This window comes from Fundulus heteroclitus, chromosome 2, assembly GCF_011125445.2.
Source record: "Fundulus heteroclitus isolate FHET01 chromosome 2, MU-UCD_Fhet_4.1, whole genome shotgun sequence".
In the NCBI taxonomy this organism is placed as follows: Eukaryota; Metazoa; Chordata; class Actinopteri; order Cyprinodontiformes; family Fundulidae; genus Fundulus; species Fundulus heteroclitus.
Window position 1 is genome coordinate 31,522,034 of NC_046362.1, and position 16,178 is coordinate 31,538,211.

Below are 16,178 nucleotides of genomic sequence, written 5' to 3' on the forward strand. Positions count from 1 at the left end.
GAAACTTTGCAAAGTTTCTCCTTGACAGGTAATCAACAGGTTTTTGTTTGTTTGATTGTTTGCTTGCTTGCTTTTCACTAATTTAGAAATCAATGTAGTCTAACAACAGCTTATTTTTGGCTGAATTTGGCAAACAGAGCTGCACTCTCTGAAGGGAAAGAGGAAGGAGGAGGAGGAGGAGGAGGAGGAGGAGGAGGAGGAGGAGGAGGAGGAGGAGGAGGAGGAGGAGACGCTATCTTTTTGTGTTTTTTCCAACTTAAAACAGTAGTTATTATTATTCCTTTAAGTCAGCACAATCAGGATAAAACCTTTGTTTTGATCATCTGTAATGACCTTCAGAGAGAGTAACACCGCTGATGAATGTGTCACATGCTGGGGCAGCGGGCAGCGGGCTGTGGGCTGCCGACAACAACAGACTGATCAGGAGGGCGGAGGATGTTGTGGGGACAGAGCTGGACACTCTGATGGCAGTGGCAGACAAGAGGATGCTGTCCAGGCTAAAGTCCATCTTAGACAATGTCTCACACCCTCTCCGTGACACACTGACCCAGCAGATGAGCTCTTTTAGCAGAAGGCTCCTCTTACCCAGATGCTCCACCGAGCGCCACAGGAAATCATTCCTGCCTGTGGCTATCAATCTCTACAACGCCTCCCTCAGTTATCCTAACACCCCCCCCACCACCACCACCACCTCCCTCTGTAACTGTCTTTTATGCATTCTCTGCACTGTTCTTTGCACAAGTCACCATCACTTCACTGGGATTCCCAAGGTGAAGTGATATGACTATTGTGATATGGTATTACGGTGTATGTAGTGTTGTAAATATATATATATATATATATATATATATATATCTATATATATATATATATATATATATATATAACAATGTGTGTATTCTGGAGCATGTAACAAAAGTAATTTCCCACTGGGATCATTAAAGTAAGCCTGAGTCTGTGTCTGAGTATCACAGAAAAAAACTAGATTTCATCCTGGTTCGAGTTTAACTTCTGTTTCCAGATGTTGCAAAGAATTGGTTTTATGTCTTTAGAAGCTACTGCAGGGCTGGATCCGAGCCTTCCTGTGTTTCTGATCTGTGATCTTGGACCCTCCAGTCGGTCGTGGTAAAGGTCCATTCACACTGAGATGTGTTCTGCTGGAGGTTTCTTAGCCCCAATAAACTAGAATATGCATTTCTACGAGGCTTGTTTGTCAGATTAAAAATACCTTTGGAAAAAAATAACTAAAAAAATAAAGCCATCTGTTTCAATAAGCCCCCATTTCTGCTTGAAAACTTTTGCTTTTTTATTGGTCTGATGCAATATTGTAATCCTTAATGCTGTATTTGTATTAGCAGTAGGTGGGGGAAAATCATAATCAACTGAAATAAAGACTTTAAGACATCATCATTCTGTGTTTCTCTTAGTGAAATCAAGTACTGAAATAAATTAACTTGTCAATAATATTCAAATTTGTTCAATATGAACGTTTGACTTAAATCTTTATGACTGGATTGAATTGATTGTATATTTCTCTATTCGATAAAGCACTTTGCATTGTCTTTGTTCTGAAATGTGCTATATAAATAAATTTGCCTTGCCTTGCCTTAGTTTTGTAAAGTATCTTAATACAACATTTATTATTATAAATCACTACTTTAGAAATAAATTGAACTGAAATTCACTCACAAATCACTCATTATTCAACATCAGCTTCCCATCTCTTGTCTGTGCTTTGGTTCTGATGAAAACGACACAAACCTGACACATACAGTACTTTAATCAAGCAATTAGTCAAATTGTAGGTGAAGGATGTGTAAATCCTTGTAGATCCCATACTTGAAAAAGATTTTGTACATTTACTTTATTATAGGATGGTCGTCCAGTTTGCAAATTCTTGTGAGCTCAACTACCTGGGGGGTCCGTTCTCACAATAAGAACAGGATTTGGGAAACTGTATTTACCCAATTTTAAGAAATGAGTTAAAAGCAGATTTTAGGTGCACCAAAGTCTGCATTTGAGTGAAACTCGTAGCATAAATGTGGCCCAATTTACTATGAAATGAAAGAGAATGTAAAAAGTGGGGTTATTAAAAGACAAATATACTTTGTGTTGTAGCCTACCTGATATTTTGAATTGTAAGATTTTATCTTGTCTGCAAACATTTTGTCCAAATTAAAAATAAAGTTTCCATCTCCATCAACAACCTGTGCTGGTGGGCAAATCACTCTTGAATTGCTGTTTGGGGGCTGCAAATAGCCCCCGGGTACCACTTTGGACACCCCTGCTTTGATGCATTATTTTTATATAACTTGCAGAATAGTTTATGGGCAATGGCCATTATTTTTTAAAATGTAGAGCATTTAAATGCTAGTAATTTCTAATTTATTGCTTCCCTTAGTGCAAGGGTCACCAACATGATGCCTGTGAGAATCAGGTAGCCCCCAAGAACCAACATGTGGCCCCCATTAGTCTGTTCTAATAACAGCACAACCCACCAGTGAGCTGCATGTAAAATGTTAGTGTATTCTGTGCTCCTGTTTTTAAATATATATAAATATAGATTTAAATATGACAATAAAAGACTCATCAAAAATATGTTGTTTTTACATAAGGTTAAAGTGTATTCTGGCTCTTCTAGTTCAAAGGCCATTACCGGTAATAAGTATGCTGCATCACAACCTGATGCAGCATACCTGTAGTTTTTACCGTCAAATTCAGACAAGAGATGCATATAGTGATTTTAGGGTAAAATTATTTTTTAAGGTTCACAAAAAGAGGAAAATTATATAAAAATTAAATTCTATGTAGATATTTCCTGTTGTTTAGAAGCTGAAAAAAGGAATCCCTTAAAAAGACCGTCTAAGTCTTCTGAATTTATTGGTTGTGGCTTCATGATTTATTGGACTTTAAGTCATTTTGGTTTGGTTTTGCATCAACATTTGAGTTTCTATAAGAGGATGTTTAATTTCTCTAAACAGATGTTAAAAACCAATAGAGGGCTAAAACAGATGTTTACACGTGTTTTAATCGTGTAAAATTTTGACACTGACAGTAAGATTTGATCTTAAACAAACCTGTATGTTTCAGCAAAACCTCTAACAGGACTTTCCAGGTCATCTATTTACAAACGTACCTGAACATTCAGTTGTTGAACCACAAGGTGTCAAACCATCATTAAGAAATCACGTAAAATCTCCTCTTTAAAAATAGCATATTTTTATTTAAACACAAAACAAATGAAAGCTTATTCCCAGTAGGAACAACAGACATCGCCATAACGTGTTGTACATTTATGCAGCTTAGGATGTTTATTGTTGCAGACGGTTGCCTTAAGCGTTGTGGATTTCCTTGTAGAGGTTCTGAGCCCATCCAAAGGACTGATCGAAACAGATCAATTTGCCCTTTACAGTCTCCACACTGCAGAACATAAAAACACAAACAGAAATCAGTTTTGATCTGCTCTGCCTGCCTGGAGGTCAGTTTCTATTCACCTCTTTTGCACCAAAAGGAACAAAATTAAAAATTAAAATTAAAAAACAATTAAATAAACAGCAAACTCACATGAATCCGTTCTTCATGCAGGAGTTGTGGGTCTTTTTTATGCTAAACACCTTATTTCGTGGGACTCTAGTGTTGCTGAACGCGTTGCAGCAGTTGACAGGAGATGTGCTGTACTGCAATGCCTCAGCTGTGAGGAAACCAAAAAGTTAAAATTAAAGTATATTTAAGATCCCTCCAAATGCATGAAGGAACAAGCAGAGATCACTTACGTATGGCGTCGCAGCAGCAGGCAACGACCAGCAGCAGTCCCAGAGACAAGCAGAGAGTCTTCATGATGCTGATACTGAAAGATGCTGATGATGTAATGATGCTCTTCTGTTTCTTCTCGATCTGCTATGACTGTGACTGAGCGCCGCGCCTCGTATAAATCCTGTTCAATGAGGAACTGTTTTTTTCTTTTGTTTTTTTTTCTGATGCCAACCTTTTCAAACCAAATCTATCTGCAGAAGAAAAAAAAGTTTGACAGAAGCATAGAATTACCTTTCACTACTGGGTTGAACCGCTGCTTATCACGTCACAAAGCAAGTTCTACTCAAGGGACTGACCACATATATGCAAAGATTAAGATCTTTTTCTGTACCACAGGAAAGCATAAATCTGCATTTCTTCTTTGTGTCTTCTTGGAAGTCTTATCTGTCGAGATCAAGCATCATATTGCACTGTCAGAGGTGTGAAAATGAAGTCCTCATATAAATGCAGGGTTTCAATAAACTGCTGTGGTTATTTTTGCCCAAGGTTACAAAATGTCTTGCAGAAAATAAAATGTCTGCACATTTTGGCATCATCTGAATGAATGACAGTCAAAGGAAAAAGTCAGAAGCAGCGTAATGTCTCAGAGACCCTTTCCACAAATGGACACATTCTGAGCAATTTTGGGTTGTGGACTTTCTCCGTTGCTTGCTGCTGATACACCTGAAATTCCCCACGGTGGAACAATAAAAGATTTTTCTTTTCTTTCTCATTATATGGTGCCTGTAACTAAAGATGTTAGAAATATTTTTACTATTCGCTATATGTTTTATTTTATTTTCCATATTCATTTTATTTATCACGTATTTACTCATTACTATTAAAAAGGATTTCAGGTTTGAGTTTATTTAGATATTAAAGTGTCTTTCACATGACTTCTCTCACTCTCCTATGTGAAAGAGTAAGGTTTTGCGAAGAGAAAAAGTCTCATGATATAAAGTTGTTTTGCAGCACTATCTGCAACTTGCCATCTGTGGTTACTCCTTTCTCTGAGAACTGAATGCTCAATGGTTCTGTGTAGCTGAACTGCTAGTTTGTGAAGTTGAAGGTCATCATTCGCTTCCGTACATTGCAGTTTGCTTCCCTGGGAAAATAAAAAGTAAGGGGAGGCACGGATGCACTTCAGAGCAATGGGAAACACATACCTGAGTGTGTTCCTGACGTTCTCCTTGCAAGAGAAGATCTGTTGTGTTTCCTTTTTGTGTTGTTTAATGAATGTTTTAGGTGTTTGAACCTGACTAAAGACCTGAGCTACAATCACACTATGATGCATTGAGAACTGGACATGCAGACACAAATTCACAAATGCTTTCACGTTTAATTGCTTAAGGTATGGGCTTTCGGTTTTAGCAAAGATTCAATTGAGTTTTGTTTATATAGCACCAATTCACAACACATGTCATCTCAAGGCTCTTTACAAAGTCAAATTTAATCAATCCTCCAGACAGATTGGTCAGAAGGTTTCCTCTCTAAGGAAACCCAGCAGGTTGCATCAAGTCTCTCCTAGCAGCATTCACTCCTCCTGAAAGAGCATAGAGCCACAGTGGACAGTCGTCTGCATTGCTGATGGCTTTGCAGCAATCCCTCATACCGAGCATGCATGAAGCGACAGTGGAGTGGAAAACTCTCCCTTTAACAGGGAAGAAAACCCTCCAGCAGAACCAGAACCAGGCGCAGTGTGAACGCTCATCTGCCTCGACCCACTGGGGGTTAGAGAAGACAGAGCAGAGACACAGAAAGCACAGAAGCTCACATTGATCCAGGAATCCTTTCTATGTTAAAGGGTAATGGAAGATGATCTAAATGTCAGGGTTCTCTGTGTTTCCGTGCTCTAACTCTGCTTCACAGGTGGTTGTAGTTGACTGGTGGGCGTGGCCCACACCTGCTACTCGTCAGGAGCTTTCACCGCGGGCTTCTTAAGGAGTGCTCAGACAGATGGAAGACGCCAGTGTTAACCCAGTCGTCGTATGCCTAAGCCTCTGACCTGTCTCCTGTGCCTCATACTTGTGAGTTCTTGGAAACCCTGTTTTTGGACTAACTTTGTCTCCTGTTGTTCTCCAGTTTTGTCGTGTTTGGATTTACTCACCTGTCTTGGCGTCGTGCTCAGTGAACCAGCTCATCAGAATCCCCGCCGCTCAGATTTTGCTCTGGCATCTCCCCTCATACTCCCTTGGTGGTACCAAGCTGGGCGTGAGACCCCACCTTCCTGGATTCACCTGGTTCACCCACAACACTCCAGTTCTTCCATCTGCTCCTCCTGTCAGCCGTTTTCTGTGGTGCTCTCCAGACCCCTCGCCAGCACTACATCTGTCAGCCCTCCAGTTACTCAGCCACCTGTTTCCATCAACGAGTTATGGTCACAGAGTTCCCTCGTCACTTTCTCTCCCCGGATAGGACTCCCCGACTAAACGGTAAGCGGCGCAGCTTCTGGTATTTTCCCCTGGTTCGATCCTCAGTAATATTATTTCCCTTTCTTCCCGCAGTCGATTCAGCTCTGACGTTCAGACCTCGCCTGTCTCACACACTGTGTGCTTTCCTGTTATTTTGAGCTGGTAATAAACATCTTAAAATTGTTTCTGCCTCCGTCTGTATCTGCATGTGGGCCAAACGCTTAAAAACCATGACAAAAGAACACTCTGGCCAACAAAGCCCAGCAGATACATTCGGTCGGCAATTAGCAGCTCAGCAGGAACAGTTACAGGCTCTCAGTTTAGCAGTCAATTCTACGCAAGAATAATTACAGCTAGTCGCCGCTCAGTTTAGCCAGCTGACGGCTTCTCTCTCATCCGCGTCGAGTCAGCCTTTCACTCATGCTCCGCCCTCTGCTAACTTGACAGCTGAAGCCACCAATCAAACCCCTTTATCAGAAAGCTCATCTCCGAATCTAGAGAAGTTTTCAAGAGATAGTGGGGATTGCGGAGGTTTCTTTTTCCAGTGTAATCTAGTCTTTTATCGTCCCCCTCGTACCTTTTCCACCGATCAAACCAAGATCTCGTTCGTTTTACGATTATTGATAGGGTTATTAAAGATAACCCCTTTTATCCTAGAACGAAAAGCACACAACACAAGTTTAGACTGTTCTATAGAAGAGGACAGGATAAACCCAAACGGAGAACTTTACTCCCTGAAAGTCTGGGGCCGTCTGCGCCGGGTCATCTCTGTACTTCTGCCTTTATCATCACACATCAAAAAAGGGTCAGGAGGATTCAGGAATTTACAACATGGGGGTTGAAAACAAAGAAGGGAGCAAGTTTTATTGTGGACCGTGATCAGTCACCAGCTTCATGCACAGCTGGATAAGGCAAGGCATTCCTTATCTGGGAGGACCATTTGTTCTCCCTGTCTAAGGTTAAAAACAACAGAGCCTTTCTGAAAGCAAACTCTTAAAATCAACCAAATACCTGTAACTTGATAGAAATAAAATTATTACATTCATATTTCTCCAACATATCCCTCCTGTTAATCATTTTATTGAAAGCTTAACCTACTTCAAGTGCTCATTACTTTCATTTTGCATTTTCAATGAGACTGTCATTTTGTTGCATTTAAAAAGTTAAGCTACATTACATTTCCCATAGTTTTGACAATCATAGACTTTAGGCATTGGATTACACAAGTAGTAAAAACACAAAAAATAAGAACAATAATAATGGGTTATTTTCAGCAAAAGGTGTCACCACGATCCTGAAAAGAACCAGGAGAAGAAATCCATACTTAAAGGAACAACATCCTGGGACATTGCTTGTTGCAGATTCTTCAAAGCAGACATAGCTTCAGTAATATGAGTTTCATTTGCATCAGAAATGTACGTACAGCAGGAAATTCCAATCATTACACATACGCCACCTTGGTTAGCAGTTAACATGTCCAAAACCATTCTGTTTTGCAGTACCATTAAACGCATTTCTCTTAATTGTTTGTTTTGTCCTTTATTAATGTCCATCGTCATGTTCACTAGGGTCTTCATTCTGTAGTCCAATGTCTCAATCATCAGCATAGATTTGCCAACTCCAAACCACGGGAAAAGTGAAAGTCCTATTTAATTCGCTGTGCTCCAGTGTTTATGTTCAGAGGGAACGTTGGAACCCCACATGGGATCATGGGGTTGGAAAACTGAGCTGGAGCTGATCTCTCTTCTCCTCCTGTTAGAAGGATGATTTACCTTCACAGCTTGAGCTGAGATGATGACGGTGGTCAGAAACAAACACAGCTGCACATGCACCTGACCAGTTTACAGGCAACAATGGATAGATGCTGTCTCCTCCCCACAGGAAACATCCACCCTCTGTAGGAAAGTTGACTTGTGGTTTCCAAATAGAACAGCTGGTGTACGTTCCATTAGGGACGATGCTGCAGACAAAGTCAGAGTAATGGTACTCTGGCATCCTGCTGCATGTCCTACCTTCACCGTATCGTTCCCTCTAGGTGAGTGAATACACACTGGATGTTTCATTCCTTTAGGCATAACAGCCTTCATCTTGGTGGGATAGCCTGTGACATTACTGTAAGAGAACAGTGACAACTTTACTTCTTTGCACACTTGTTCCATCATAATCTCCCCAGTCGTGGCGTTCATTAATTGAGCAGGCATAAACTGGGATGCATATGATGCAAAACAAATAGCCTGTGAGGTATTCATGGGAGTTATGTACAAGGTAGGCTGCTTGGTAGATTTAGGCATGACAGAACACACATAGCAATCAGTCTTGTTATGCTGCTGCACTACAGTTCTTGCATACGTTTCCCATAGGTTGTCAAAATGGTGGTTTGGGATATCACCCAGCCAAATCTTCATGGTAGTTGATGAACTTCTTTCCTCTCTCACTCATTGGATCTGGACTGAAACAGATAATGCACGCAACAGCCACAGCGCAAAGGAAGCCCCATCTCCATGGGAAACCCATTTTTGCTAGGTTAGCAGAGATGTTAATTTTACCCAAGACTCTAAGGGACAGGGATCAGTTGGTTTCCTTACCGACGTTGAGACGAGTGGTCCTAAAAAACCAAACCCCTTTGTAGTCGGACTTCCCCACTGTTCCAACCATAGGCGTTTAAGACTGAGGTGAATCCAGGATGGTCTTTCAGCGATCTTCACAGCTGTCGGCGTGGTCAGGAGCACTTGGAATGGTCCTTCCCAACTTTGGCTTGCCCAATCCTTCCTTCTGATGAATTTGACAAACACTTAGTCTCCTGGTCTCACTGTTTGTGGATCCTGTGAAGACAAAGGTTTTCCTGGCAGTAAATTTGCATTGGACACTTCTTTAGACTGCAACATTTCTCTCATGTAGTCTGCTAGAGTTTTTTCTTCCTCCTTAGGTGGCGTCTGTATTGTGAACAGTGGTAATTTATATGGTCTGCCAAGTATTATTTCAAATGGAGTCAAACCACTGCTCGTTGGAGTTATTCTCATGTACAGTTTTACTAGGTCCAGACATTCTGGCCATGGTCTCTTTGTTTCTTCCATGCACTTTTTAAGCCTGGATTTAACTGTCCCACTTGTCCTTTCTACAGGTCCAGCACTTTGTGGATGATAAGCACAGTGATTCTTTAAGGTTATTTGTAACCTGCTTGCCATTTGCTGAATCACCTGATTCAGAAAATGTGGACCATTTTCACTGTAAATTTTCTGTGGGATGCCAAACCTTTGCATATTGCCTTAGCTACTGTTAATGCATCAGTGTGCTTTGCTGGAGCTGTTTCAACCCATTTTGAAAATGCATCAATCATTACTAGACAGTATTTATAAGGACCACTTTGTGTTAGTTCAATAAAATACATATGCATCACTTCAAAAGGTTCCTTTAGTTCTGGAAACCTTCACTGTTCTGATCTAAAATTACCCTGAGGGTAATGATGACGGTGTGTTAAAAATTACCCTGAGGGTAATTTTTAACACAGATCGTACATGCTTATGAATTAAATCCTATGAATTAAATCCATATGTTGCTGTATTATAGCTATCCCTCCCTTTTTGAGACATGGCAATTGCCCATGGCTCAAAAGAGCTGCTGCTTGGACTAAGCTGTTAGGGAGAACTGCTCTGTCACAAACTATAGAACCCTTCTAGATTCATTGTTGCTCCATTTTTTACCCACATTTGTCTTTCTGCAGTTGGCGCTGTTAACACTTCTAGATCAACGATTTGCTCTGTTTTTTGCTCTAGGTAAAAATCAGAAAGACCAAATTGAAATACATCTACTACATGGGGGGTCTAAGACTGTGGTTGAATGAAACCAGACCACTTCAGCTGAACTTCCTATAGCCATGGTAGTTGCACAAACTGCTTGCAGACATGGGGGTAGTGCTGCTGCCACAGGTTTGAGCTTATCACCACGGGGCTGTAAACAACACAGAAGTCGTAAAACTAGAGCTAAGACAGTTGCTGAGATAAGTTTTCATTTAGCTTTGTGAATTGCTGCTCTGCTTCTGAGGTCCTCTGGATTGTCTCTGACATGGCCATTGGCGTGTCATGAATAAGATTTAAGAGAAGCTGAGTTTTCTCTGCATAATGTGGATTCCAAGCTCTGCAGTAATTACATAATCCTAAAAAAGACATCATTTGTTTTTTAGTGACTGGTTTGGGCGCACTTACTATAGCAATTCTTCACTTCCTGTATCTTTTTACCTTCTTCTGAGATAACATGGCCTGTAACAGACTCATTTCTTCACCCACTGTATTTTATCTTTGCTAACTTTGTTTCCTGTTTTAGCCAAATGATGTTGCAGTTTTTTTTTAATGCAATTAGAAGGCCATCTATGTACATTAATACTTTACTTTCACGTTTTGGATTAAAGCTCTTTAAGCATGTTAAAATGGCCTGAATGAAAATTGTAGAACGGTCTACAAATCCCTGTGGCAGGCGTGTCCACGTATATATTTTTTCTCTTTCTTGAATGTAAAAGCTGAGAATCTGGACATGGTCTAATTATTCCTGCATCCAATAAAATGTTTATAACTGCCATTTTACCCTCCTGTTCTTCATATTTTAGCCCGTACTGTTTTATCTGCAGGAACTTTAGGAACTATTTTAACTCGTTCTACTGTTGTCAATAATCCTACATCAGTTGGCCCTGTAGACCACAAAGCATTTGGAACACCTTTTAAATAATTTTCATCTGATTCTGATAGCAAAGAGTGCTGGATTATTTTATCTCATATAAATCTTGGACACGAGGTTCTGCATCGAACAGAACTTTGTAATGCTGTTTCCAAAGTTCTGTACTAGGGCTATAAAGCCAGTCTGTTTTGTGTGGACACAGCTGAAAATCAGACGGTCTTTCTGCAGCTTTTAAACGCGGGCCTGTGTCTCTCCACTGCTCTTTACTGGTCTTAAACAATGACAAAAAAGGTTCCCATGGTAAGCCATACAATTTTTGCATCTGTGTAGAAAGCATAACAGTAACTGCTGCAAATTAACTCTCATCTGTACACATATTTTGTATAGCCACGATTATAGTTTCCTGTTTTTCAAACTTTTCATCTGGGGTTAAGCACACATGCATAGTGGTTTGTAGATCAGCTAACCGAGTTTCATCCTCTGGTTTGACAATGTGCTTCTAGCATTTTGCATAAGTTTGCTTTTCTCTTTTATTTGGAGCAGAGACGGTAAGTATAGTGCATAAAACACAGGAGGATTTTGTTACAGCGACATTTCATGTTCTACACGGACAGCTTTCATTCCATCCTGCGTTGGGAAAACTGCAATGCCTAATTTTTCCATTAAGTCCCGTCCTAACAGATTAATGGGGCAAGTTAGTGACATTACTACAGGAGCATGCAACCTTTTCTCCTGTTTGAGGCTCCTTTATTTCTATTACTTTTAACATCCATTCTTGGGATGTTTGACCATTTGCTGATTTTATAAAAATGCACATTTTAGATGCCTTTACCCCTAGATTATCTTTTATACATGTTTTATAGGCTCCTAGATTGTATAAAAGAGAAAATGGCTGTCCATTAATTATAAGCACCATATATGGTTTTTCTTTTAATGCATTTAAAAGCTCCCATACTCCATACACATCAACTGTTTTGAATGGCTCTGGATCCCCATTTGCTCTAGCCCCTAGTCACGTTTCATATGAAGAACCGCCCCTGCGGCCTCTTCCCCGTCCCCGCAGATGAGGTGCTTGTATCTGATTGGGACATTCTCTGGACCAATTATCGGGTGACCCGCAATTCCAGCACCCCCCATCTGTTTTTACTGATTTGGCCTGAAAGCCCCCTCGGTCGCTAGGACCGCCCCTGCCTCCTGGGAAACCTCCACGACGTCGTCACAGAGAGTAGCTCTCTTTTTTCGTTTTACCGCTAAAACACTCTCCGGTTGTTCTAGATCTGGCATGGTTAACTATTCATAATCCTCATTTGAACTGGGCCGAGTCTCGGTTAGAATCCTGGTCCCCTGCCTGCCATTTACGCTGCTTGCAGTCAGCTCACCTCATCCCTCCAATTCTCCCACTGAATTAGAGGACTCCATCGACCTGTGTTCCTGGGCAGTATCCCGACCTGCGCTTAGTTTTTAGCAAAAGTCAAGCGTGCTAACTTCCTCCGCATCGCCCTTACAATTGCGCTATAGATTTGCTACTGGGGGCTCCTCTACCCTCCAGCCGCCTCTACAATATCTCGAGGTCTTAACGTCTGGCACTCGAGAAATATATAGGTGAGTCTCTGTCAGCTGGAAATATTTCGCCCTTCCTCCTCTCCATTAGGTGCGGGTTTCTTTTTTCGTTGGGGAAGAAAGATGGTTCCCTCTGGCCGTGTATTGACTACCGAGGGCTTAACCAAATCACTGTTAAGAATAAGTACCCGCTTCCCCTGTTGTCTTCAGCCCTAGAGCCAGTCCAGAAAGCCGTCATTTTTACCAAGCTTGACTTGCGTAACGCTTACCATTTGGTCCGGGTTCGTCAGGGTGACGAATGGGAGACGGCTTTTAAAACCCGACTTGGTCACTTCGAATACTTGGTCATGCCTTTGGCTTGTGTAATGCCCCTTCCGTATTTCAGGCATTGGTTAATGACGTCTTACGGGACTTTCTGAACGTCTTTGTATTTGTCTATCTAGATGACATTCTGATTTACTCTAGTGATCCAGTTCAGCACCAACAACATGTCCGCCTAGTCCTCCAACGTTTCTTAGAAAACCGTTTGTTTGTCAAAGCTGAAAAGTGTGAATTCCAACATTCAAGTTCAGTTTCTTTCCTTGGTCTCATCTTAGAGGGAGGACAGGTCAGATCAGATCCAAAGAAGATTAAGGCAGTAGTAGAGTGGCCAACCCCAGACTCCAGAAAACAACTTCAGAGGTTCTTAGGTTTTGCCAACTTTTACAGACATTTTATTAAGAATTACAGTCAGATCGCGTCCCCTCTGCATGCCTTAACCTCTACGAAGATCCCTTTTGTCTGGAGTTCTGAGACTGGGACCTCGTTTTCTGAACTAAAGACTAGGTTTTCACAGGCCCCCATAGTCATTCATCCCAACCCAGCCAAACAATTCACCCTGGAGATTGACACATTAGATACAGGTGTAGGAGCTGTATTATCTCAACTGTCAAATTCTGACAACAAACTGCACCCTGGTGCCTTTTTCTCTCTCCAGAAACATCAAGCCTCTGGAACAGGAAAGGGAGCAGGAAAGGGTGCATCTGGCTTGATGTACCTCTGGAACAGGAAAGGGAGCCAGCACACATCCTCCCACCTACATGCACCTTTGGGGCTCTACGTTGGGATCTGGAGGATCGTATAAACCAAGCCCTACTGTTAGATCCTGATCCAGGTACCGGGCCCGCTGGGTTATAATACGTCCCCAAATCAGTCCACCCCGATGTGTTGCGTTGGAGCCACGATTCGAAGTTCTCCGCTCACCCTGGAATATATCGTAATTCAGGGTTCTCTGAATTCCATGCTCTAACTCTGCTTCACATGTGGTTGTAGTTGATTGGTGGGCATGGCCCACACCTGCTGCTCGTCAGGAGCTTTCACCGCAGGCTTCTTAAGGAGTGCTCAGACAGATGGAAGACGCCAGAGTGTTAACCCAGTCGTGGTATGCCTAGGCCTCTGACCAGTCTCCTGTGCCTCATACTTGTGAGTTCTTGGAAACCCTGTTTTTGGACTAACTTTGTCTCCTGTTGTTCTCCAGTTTTGTCGTGTTTGGATTTACTCACTTGTCTTGGTGTTGTGCTCAATGAACCAGCTCATCAGAATCCCCGCCGCTCAGATTTTGCTCTGGCATCTCCCCTCATACTCCCTTGGTGGTACCAAGCTGGGCGTGAGAACCTCCTTCTTGGATTCACCTGGTTCACCCACAACACTCCAGTTCTTCCATCTGCTCCTCCCGTAAGCCGTTTTCTGTGGTGCTCTCCGGACCCCTTGCCAGCATTACATCTGTCAGCCCTCCAGTTCCTCAGCCACCTGTTTCCATCACCGAGTTATGGTCACAGAGTTCCCTCGTCACTTACTCCCCCCGGATAGGTCTCCCCGACTAAACGGTAAGCGGTGCAGCTTCTGGTATTTTCCCCTGGTTCGATCCTCAGTAACATTATTTCCCTTTCTTCCCGCAGTCGATCCAGCTTTGACGTTCAGACCTCACCTGTCTCACACACTGTGTGCTTTCCTGTTATTTTGAGCTGTTAATAAACATCTTAAAATTGTTTCTGCCTCCGTCTGTATCTGCATGTGGGCTAAACACTTAAAAACCATGACACTAATTAGATACAGAGCGGGGAGCAAACAGATGGCAACACAACGGTGGAAAGGCAAAGACCAGGAGTCTTATATGCAGGGAAAGTAAGGAGAGAGTTTATTCCGTGCTCTTCTTTTTAAATATATATAAATATAGATTTAAATATGACAATAAAAGACTCATCACAAATATGTTGATTTTACATAAGGTTAAAGTGAACTCTGGCTCTTCTAGTTCAAAGGTCATTACCGGTAACTCTTCGCAGTTTCAAAAAGGCTAGTGATCTCTAACCTGACTTCTGCCAGCTGTATGTCGCTCCGCCTAGCTTCACTCACATACATCTGGGACACCGCCATAGGAATTGCCTTTATTGAAGGCTGGGCCTTATCAAAAATCCTTGCATATGATTGGATAAGGCACTTGTCTGTCACCTTTATCAACGTGCTATTTCAACCACTCACACCGAAGCCAACCCGTGACGCTGATGAGTGCGACGCAGGAATTTAAAAAAAAAAAAATTTTAATGTGTTTGCGGCTCTAGTGGCACGCGTTTTATTGACAGTGAGCTGAAAGGAAGAGGGGGAAGACAGGTGGCAAAGCGCCGCAGGTCGGAGTCGATCCTGGGCTGACCGCGTAGAAGACTAAAGGCCTCCTAACATGGTTTGCGCTAACCGCTCCACCACGGGCGCGCCCCGGAAAACAAAACTTGCCAAATCCGGTCAGGAGAAGAGCGAAAACATTGTTTCCATCAGAGCCGTTCTCTGGTGTTCTTTTAATGAAACAATATTAGGTAGATTGGACAACACGGATGAAATAGCAGCATCAATGTTAACGCTTGCTTCCTCGACGAGCCGCCATTGTTATCAAAACAGTCTCACGTCACGGTCGCGTCTCCACTACGTCACATCTATAAAACACCAGCCCTGCATCCTGATTGGCCAGACAATAAAATTGGTTGGAGAAATCACTTTCTATGGTATATGTCCCAGATGTATGTGAGTGAAGCTAGGCGGAGCGACATACAGCTGGCGGAAGTCAGGTTAAGTGACCTCTGCCATAGTGGATAAAATTGGTTTGGTTTCACCATAAAGATTTCAGTTATTTCCCATTAAAATGAAAGAAAACCAGCAGTAGAGCCTCTGGTGCACTCTGTGTGTAACTTTTTTTTATTGTTAATGCAACCCGATGCAGCATACTTGTGGTTTTTACCGTCAAATTCAGACAAAAGACGCATATAGTGATTTTAGGGTAAAATAATTTTTTAAGGTTCACAAAAAGAGGAAAATAATATAAAAATTTAAATCTAAGTAAATGTTTCCTGTGGTTTAGAAGCTGAAAAAAGAAATCCCTTAAAAATACTATCTAAGTCTTCTGAATTTATCGGTTGTGGCGTCATGATCTATTGGACTTTAAGTAATTTTGATTTGGTTTTGCATCAACTTTTGAGTTTCTATAAGAGGATGTTTAATTTCTCTAAATAGATGCTAAAAACCAATAGAGGGTTAAAACAGATGTTTACATGTGTTTTAACCGTGCAAAACTTTGACACTGACATTAAGATTTGATCTTACACAAACCTGTATGTTTCAGCAAATCCTCTAAAAGGACTTTCCAGGTCATCTGTTTACAAACATACCTGAAAATTCACTTGTTGAACCACAAGGTGTCAAACCATCACATACAATCTC

General features: G+C 41.7%; 1 protein-coding gene across 1 annotated transcript; it reads right to left on the reverse strand.

Moving 5' to 3' along the window:
* Positions 1-3,199: 3,199 nt before the first annotated feature.
* LOC118556115 (C-C motif chemokine 24-like) lies at positions 3,200-4,041 on the reverse strand. The gene is made up of 3 exons (XM_021318943.2): positions 3,774-4,041; positions 3,565-3,691; positions 3,200-3,420 (listed from the first exon to the last, which is right to left on the reverse strand). Exons 1-3 carry the CDS (start codon positions 3,835-3,837, stop codon positions 3,333-3,335), a joined length of 279 nt encoding a protein of 92 aa, XP_021174618.2. The 5' UTR covers positions 3,838-4,041; the 3' UTR covers positions 3,200-3,332.
* Positions 4,042-16,178: the final 12,137 nt, after the last annotated feature.

Bases quoted from the DNA above. Each gene is read 5' to 3' on its own strand.
- LOC118556115 (XM_021318943.2), bottom strand. From the start codon at position 3,837: ATGAAGACTCTCTGCTTGTCTCTGGGACTGCTGCTGGTCGTTGCCTGC. The intron at 3,692-3,773 runs GTAAGTGATCTC...GTTTCCTCACAG, and splicing joins CTGCTGCTGCGACGCCATAC to CTGAGGCATTGCAGTACAGC. The intron at 3,421-3,564 runs GTGAGTTTGCTG...TATGTTCTGCAG, and splicing joins TGCATGAAGAACGGATTCAT to TGTGGAGACTGTAAAGGGCA.